The sequence below is a fragment of the Thunnus albacares genome, chromosome 19 (assembly GCF_914725855.1).
Source record: "Thunnus albacares chromosome 19, fThuAlb1.1, whole genome shotgun sequence".
In the NCBI taxonomy this organism is placed as follows: Eukaryota; Metazoa; Chordata; class Actinopteri; order Scombriformes; family Scombridae; genus Thunnus; species Thunnus albacares.
The window spans coordinates 18,025,927-18,033,754 of NC_058124.1; the positions used below are offsets into that span (position 1 = coordinate 18,025,927).

The 7,828-nt window shown below is 40.3% G+C and overlaps 1 protein-coding gene across 2 annotated transcripts; it reads right to left on the reverse strand.

Annotated features, from left to right (window-relative positions):
• Window positions 1–5,251: 5,251 nt before the first annotated feature.
• Window positions 5,252–6,827, reverse strand: dpm3 (dolichyl-phosphate mannosyltransferase subunit 3, regulatory). Of its 2 annotated transcripts, none has more exons than XM_044336588.1 (2): window positions 6,748–6,827; window positions 5,252–6,510 (listed from the first exon to the last, which is right to left on the reverse strand). In XM_044336588.1, exon 2 carries the CDS (start codon window positions 6,470–6,472, stop codon window positions 6,194–6,196), a length of 279 nt encoding a protein of 92 aa, XP_044192523.1. In that variant the 5' UTR covers window positions 6,473–6,510; window positions 6,748–6,827; the 3' UTR covers window positions 5,252–6,193. The 2 variants fall into 2 exon arrangements, with proteins under 2 accessions (XP_044192523.1, XP_044192522.1); XM_044336587.1 differs by lacking the exon at window positions 6,748–6,827 and adding an exon at window positions 6,609–6,738.
• Window positions 6,828–7,828: the final 1,001 nt, after the last annotated feature.

Here is a 7,828-nt window from a genome sequence, read left to right on the forward strand (position 1 = left end):
GAAACATTTGTAACAATGTTGCCAAAGCATCAAAATACAATTTGTCCCAATATTAAGACAGTTCAAAATAACAAGTATATGAACATTAACATGTTAAGATTGATATATATTAATTATATATGTACAGTATATCCTATGCATGTATTTATGTGTGTGTGTGTGTGTATGTGTGTGTGTGTGTGTGTGTGTGTGTGTGTGTATCTGTTTCCCAACAAGCAGAAGAACAGGGCATTTACCAATTTATCATCAAGGGAAGCTGAGCCAACATGTGTGTGGAGGCGGCAGTGAGACGCAGCAAGACAGATCCACAATGCAGAGATGGCTTGACATGGCCAGCTGGTTCTGCATCCTGGACTGCGTCAGGCCTCCGTATCAGCAGGACACATGACGACCAGTCCCTGTCTGCCTGCTAGCGTATGTTAACATACTCAGAAGAGCCAGGAGTATCTGTCTTACAGGGCCTTTGGGAGGTTATCTAATGTTTTTGTAGCTATTTGTAGCATTTATAAGCTTTCACGCTGCTCTAGAATGGGAACCGTAAGTATCAAAGCAGCTGTTTATGAGCAGAGAAAGAACAATGGGCTGACCCTTGAGTGACTTTTTAGCCGCGATCACATCATTTTTATATAGTGATGATGCACTGCATGTTCGGATTAAATTTCATTTTAATGTAGCCGCATGTTTGGAAGCTCCTTTATTCCCTCTCCTGCTTGAGTCCTGTAAAAGCTTTAAATGACAGCAAGGTCAGACGGGGATGATGGGAAGGAAACACTTTGGTTACACAGAACAAGCTGGAGCCTTTCGAGCCAATCAGGGCACATTTTGGTCCCCTGCCATCGCCGGCGGTCGGGGTGTGGTCTCCTTTTCCCGAAAAAGTCACTCACAGCCGTCGCCACTGCAAGGGTCATCTGTCTTGTTCCAGCTCATGCTTTGGTTTCCTGCCCGTGTCACTTAGTCACTCTCTCCTTTTTTTTTATTCATTCTCACATCCACGCTTCTACGGTCCGTGTATCCTCCGCCCAAAGTTGTTTTCAACTTGTTGGATAACAGGATAAACAAGTATGCAATGTATTATTTTGTTTTTCCGTTTTTCCCATAGATAGATAGATAGATAGATAGATAGATAGATAGATAGATAGATAGATAGATAGATAGATAGACGCAGAGATGTGCGCATTTACGCACGAGGCACATGAGCGTAATTTCATTGATTATTTAAATCTCCCGACACAGGATCAGTCACGATCTAATGGTAATTAATGTTATGTGTTCTTCTAGCCTACACATCCAAAAGGTCAGCTGTTACATACACACACAGTCCAGGTTCATACAGTGAAGCAGCCGTCTTCCTGATAAATTCTGAGCTCCATCAGAGCTGTCTAAAAAATTTTATTTCAGAAGCTAAAAGTTTAACTGTGGTTATAATCTTGACAGGACAGAGAAAACTCTCCTGGGGGAAATAGAATTAAACCCTTAGCTTCTGAAATAAAATGTTTTAGACAGCTCTGATGGAGCTCAGGATTTATCAGGAGGACGGCAGCTTTACTCCAAAAAAGTTCACTGCATCAACCTGGACCGCGCGCGCGTGTGTGTGTATGTGTGTGTGTGCGTGTGTGTGTGTGTGTGTGTAACAGCTGACCTTTTGGGTGTGCAGAAGAAGATAGAACATGAATTACCATTAGATCCTGACCGATGCTGTCGGCATGTCTTGAAATTTAAATAATCAATGAGATTACGCTGCTGTGCCTCGTGCGTAAAGGCGCACAGCATCTCTCTGCTGAGGGATCTATCTATCTATCTATCTATCTATCTATCTATCTATCTATCTATCTATCTATCTATCTATCTATCTATCTATCTATCTGTCTACCTGTCTGTTTGTCTGTCTGTCTATCCAGACTATAGCAAGCATAGCCAATGACTATGTTTTTGTAGAAATGCAGTAGGGGCAGAAAATATATTAAAGCAAAAACCAAGTTGTTTTCTGGTTTTGGTTTGATTTCTATTCCAATTGTCGATTTAAAGACAAACTGAAAAATTGATTGACAACTAAATGATGCATTGTATATTTGTTTATCCTGTTGTCAAACAAGTTGAAGACAGTTTTGGACTGAGGGTGCATGAACTTTCTACACACATTTCTTTTACTCTGTCACTTTAATTTAGTCATTCTATCTGAATCCATCTTATCTTCTGTTTTGATTTGTCCTCATGTCACTCTCTCATCCTTTCATTACTGGTTTCCTCCCTTTCTGTATCTGTATCGAATGTATCAAATCTCCATCTCTTTCAGCTTGGGGCCACGATTACTAACTCCATCTCTCTCTCTGTCCGTCTCTAGATGGGTTTGAGGTTTTGCTGTGAAATGTGTGGGTGGGAGAAAAAAAAAGTATTTTCTGTGCAGAAAAATGATAACCTATCATTTTTCAGTCTTGGTTCTCAGCCTGTCGAGATGGATTTGCTCCCGGCAGTGTCACTGAGTGTCTCTAGAAATGTTTTTTTTATAGTGTCTCAAGGTCTCAGTGGGGCCATGCTGTGGGCACAACCCCTATGGCCTGATCTTTTCACTGTCTCTATCCCCATTAGGTTTTTCTTCAGTTTTTCAGCTCCTTTCCCAATTTATCTGACGCCTCTCACCTCCCCTGTTTTGAAGCAGAAGACGAAAAATATTCTGTGTGCGTCTGTCATCTTTGTCAGCCTCCCCCTTACTGTCAAAATCCTCCCTTTCCAAAACCAGCCAAAGTAATTATGAAATGCTGGTAAGTGACTCTCATACCCCAACCCCCCCCCCCCATAAAAGAATACACACAGCAAAACCGAAGCAGCAACAAAAAGGTTTTTGAAATTACCATTTATGCATGTTACATCACTAAGGGGTTTTAGATTAGTTAGACACATGAACAAGTGTACGAATTCACTACTTTGTGATACAAGAGTGAATCAATAATTTAGATAATTCAGCACCAGCTTCATATCTTCAGTGTGAAAAACAACTGAATTTCAACTTTTACCAGCTAAAGTAAATGATAAATGAAGAACTGTGAGACATCTTCTGGTCAGTTCATATTGATATGAAACTGAGAGGATCAGTAAATGTTAATGTTGTGCTCACAAAAGCAAAGTCTGGCTTGTTTTTCCTCAGTTCTTCAAAGTCTGAAACTGTGGGAAGCTTTCAAATGTTTTTTCTATCAAGAGTTTAGTGTCTGTTGTAAGTTGGGGGAACATCACATCTTGCCAGTGGGAAAAAGGTTAACACATTAATTTAAAAAAGCTGGTTCTTTAATTGGATTTGGAGGAAAGAACCAGGAGTTTAAATTATACTTTAAGGGAATCCCCTGTTTGGTGTTTTCACTAGCCTAAAAAGTGTGCTGAGTCACCAGTTACACGCTCCACAGAACAATTTAGAAGGTCTTTTGTGCCCACAGCTGTGAAACTTTTGTGTGTTTCATGAGATATGGGAGGAGTTTTTGACATAATTAGTAAGGCTTATTTTTTTTTTTTGCAGATTTGCAAGTTTTTATTGCCTGTTTGATATTGGTCCTATTTTCAGGTGCATCTCCTCTGAGCAGGTTTTAACTTTTTTACTTTTTTTAATATACATGATATACATTGATGTCCTCTTGGAATGTGTGTTAGTGTTTCATATGTCTGCTGTGAGCTGCCTTTCATCTACATATATCATCTAATTAATGAATGTATGACGCCTACATCTAAGGTCATGCAGTGAAATTATGTAATTTACTTTTCATTCACCTCTACTTCCAAGACAGCTCACTCTAGAGGAACAATAAATGGTCCTGAACCCTGAAGTCACACGAATTCAAACCGACAAGAAAGGATAATCAGCTCTCGACTTAGCTTTATTCCTTCTCATCATCTGGCAACTGAAGAGCTCAGGTAACAATTCAAGGCCCTTTACTGCTTCTCTGCTAAAATGATGCACCCTAATAACAGCTCTCGAAGTTGACAACACTGAATCTTTAAGAAGTCCATTGAAATGCAAAGGCAGCTCTCTGCAGCTTTCCTCACCAGAGGCGCAAAAACCTCTCACCTCCAAGTCAGAAGAGTATGCAGGCAGAGATACAAAATTACTATGCAATCATTATTATGGATTTTGCTCGGTGCTTCGAGTTACCTTACTGTATCAGGTGCAATCTCTCCCATCATCACAGCAGCAGCAGTGACTGTGGGAGTCATATCACGTTTGCTGCAAATTAAATGCATGGAGACTGGAAAAAAAAAAAAAAAAAGCTTGAGTGTTTGAGGTCACTTCTGTCGGGACCGCTTTCTCTGTGCATCAGATTACACTTACTTACACTTACTATTATGTAAATGCTAAGGGCTATGTCTGGGATGAAGCTTATGTGCTGTATGTTTGAAATAAGGGATTAAATGGAAAAAGGCACAAAAATGCTTGCACTGTTCACATGCACTGTGTGGCCTATAACATGTTGAGCCTAATCTGATTTATACTTATGTCTGACATCCTGCAGAGAAAGATTGAACAGATGGATGTCTTCAAAGTTAGATTTGAGGAGAGTGATGACAAAGAGAAGTGATTAACTATTTCACATGTGGCTACGAGTAAGAACATAACTGCCTACTGAGTAAAGCATTTGGTGTAATTGCCAGAGTAGAAGGTTTTCTGGTAAATAACAGGTTGCCTTTCATCCAGTCTGCTCTAGCAACAGCTTGCAGACATTCATGGGGGGTGGCGTTGCAAGGCATGATGGGGCTGCAGCCAAACGGCACAACAGGCAGAGCTTGCACACAGAGAACTGCCAACTCTTTTGCATTTGTTCTGAAGTTATGAGAGCTTTTGAAACCCTATAATGATGCCTTTGGCCAGGCTATGCTTTGTTTATGCACAGCAGGGACTCGCCGAAAATGAGCAAAGGCAGCCTTTTAAGGCGCACACAAAAGAACTGTACTCGCCAACGTCAGATTACTTCAACAACGACATACTTAACTTACATTTTCTGATTAGAACAACTCTCTGTGAGGGAAGAAAATGAAATGCTGCATAATGTATATTTTCTGCCGTTAACTAGAAAATGGGACAAAAGAGATCTGTCTAATGCACAGAAGGAGGCATTGAGCAGTTGAATATAAAGCCCTAAGGCCATGTGGATATGCTTGGAGAAGGAATGCATCATATATACAAGCTCTCATGCACATACTCGCATACCTCCTGGGCCTATCCGAACCCCCAGCCCGCCTACACACACACACACACATTTGTAGGCAGAAGAACTGAAGAAAATAGACTCCAATTTAATTAGGTCCCAGCAATAGCTTCGGGGTACAGGTCTGATATTGGACAATGGAATGTACACTACTTTACAGATAAAATCTAGTCCATTTACACTAACAAGCAACAATCTCCAGACACACACAACAAGGTCCACACTGTGTACGACCATTCTGAAGCAAAGACAGATTGAAAGCATTTGAGAATTCCCAGTGAGAAACCGACATTAGTCAGATTCTTCCAACATGACCTTTTGGTTCCATTTGATGACGGTGATCAGCAACTGGTTACAGATGACGGTTTAGCATACCAGTGATATGAACTCAGTGGTATTTAGCAGTGTGCCAACGGTGGGTTACGTGTGTGCAGTTTACAATAAAAAAGACTGCAACATGTGTTTTCACTGTCTCTTTCATCTGGTTTAAGTTTGTGAAACAACCTGCCACGGTGTAATTTAAACAGAAACTTGCACACACAGTCAAATCTCATTCTTTATAAAAAGGTAGTGGTGGTTGTGGTGGTGGTGGTGGTGGTGGAGGCAGGGGGGTCCTTTCGTGGTGGTGACAAGGATAAACGTATTAAGAGGGTTAAAACTGCTCCATTATGATTTTTGAGTGACCCAAAAAACATCCATTAAGCCTGACATTTCTCATTAGCGGAAGCACGCCTGATCAATATCTAATTTTAACATGACAGTGAATGAGATTCTATAAAAGTAAACATTACTCCAAATGTTGATTGATGTACATATCATGTCTGCTGGAAACAATGAAAAGAAGGGTGTACATTCAGCAATCAGTCACATTTACACATTCAAAGATCATCAATAGGAGACACACAAGAACCCAACAGTACAAGTGCAGATACTGGACTGAGTGTGATGGTGGTCCAAGTTTCCCTGCCAGTCACTCAAAAGTTTCTACATAGTCCTTCCCTATAGTTCTACATCTTCAAGCCCTTTTTCCTCAAGTCCTCTTTGGCTTCTGCTATCTGGCCCTGCAGCTCCTTCGCAGCCTCTTCACAGTCATTGAAGGTGGCCACCCTGTATCCCACCGTGGCCAGGGAGTAACAGCCGAATGACACCAGCAGATACAGCGGCATGGGCCAGGCGACCTCTCTATAAGTCTGCGGCAGGCTCAGGTCCAACAGGTCGAAAGTGACCAAAGCCCAGGCGGCGACCACGACCGACACAGCGAACAGCCACTCCAGAAGTTTAGTCATGGTGATAAGAGCCACCGAGGAGATTTCACGGAGACAACCTGAGAGAGAAACAAAGGGTTTGAACGTCAATTCATATAGTTAGCTTAGCTTTAGCACAGCAGAGTAGCACCGTGTCAGCTATGTTGCCAAAACACACGGGAAAGACAATGAGCTGCTTGTCGCAGGAATAAAACAGTCTCAGACTTAAAACAGTCGGACGCAATGAAATAAATAAAATGTTTAAAACGCATTTCGTTCTCTAATCATTTTAAGAAGAAACAATCCGATGTGTTTACCTCCTCTCTAACGCCAGCTCAGCTCTGCGCAGGTTTATGATGTGGCAACCAGCAACGCCTTATGGGAAATGTAGTTCTAGTCACTATTATTATTTCATTGAGTGTTTTCAACACAATCAGATAATGCATCCATATCACAAACACCTCTTTGGTGTAAAAAAAAAAACAACACTCAACTCTTCAACAAGACAAAAACACAGTGTTATGGAGTAAAATGTGTTGGCAGGTGGGACCAGGAACATACAGAGAAAGACATTTCATTAAATTCCATATTATTTGTAAAATTCCTCACAGCTGTAGTTAAGTTTGATTTATTTGATTTATTCCTCTATGATAATAGATCTCAAATCCAAAATACAATCAATGAAACGTTTTTAAAGAACATTTTTATTGCATTCATTTTATATTATTTATTTATTTTATTACATGTTATGTATGTATTTATTTATCCATTTGTATATATTATTTTATCATTAATAGATTCTTGGTGCAATGGTGTATTGAATTCACATTGTATTGTATATAGCCTGTTTTGTTGTATTTTTTGGGTACTAGTTTGTAATGGAGGAGTGACAGGTCAGAAAGAGTAATTGCTTTATCTAACTTTTTTTATATGTCTCAATAAATCTTAATGTTGTTGCTGTCTCTTTCTTTCATTAAAACACCTCATGATTTAATGTACAAAACAAACGCTGCACTAGATTGTTGTCTGATGTATTAACACCACTAGTGCCCTGTCAGCTGAGAGAGAGAAAACAATTTGTTTCAACTGGGTCTCTAATGAGGTCCCCAGTCAGGCTTTTAACACACATTAGACCTCTAACGGTTTTTCTGTGTCATCCTCTTAATTTAGAAAAGCCATTTTGAAAATTAGATTACCATTAAGCTTAAAGCTATCCATAAATACTAATGTCATTCTAAAGCGAGGAATCCAACAACAATTTCATTAGGGGCCACTGGGAGCACACTGTTGTTAGATCTTGGTGTCTCTTTAGGTGCTATGGGGCACGTCTGTTCTTTCAGGGTGGTGAACTGTCCAGGTGGAGAGGGCACGGACCTCTCCAGGGTGAAATCAGGAGGA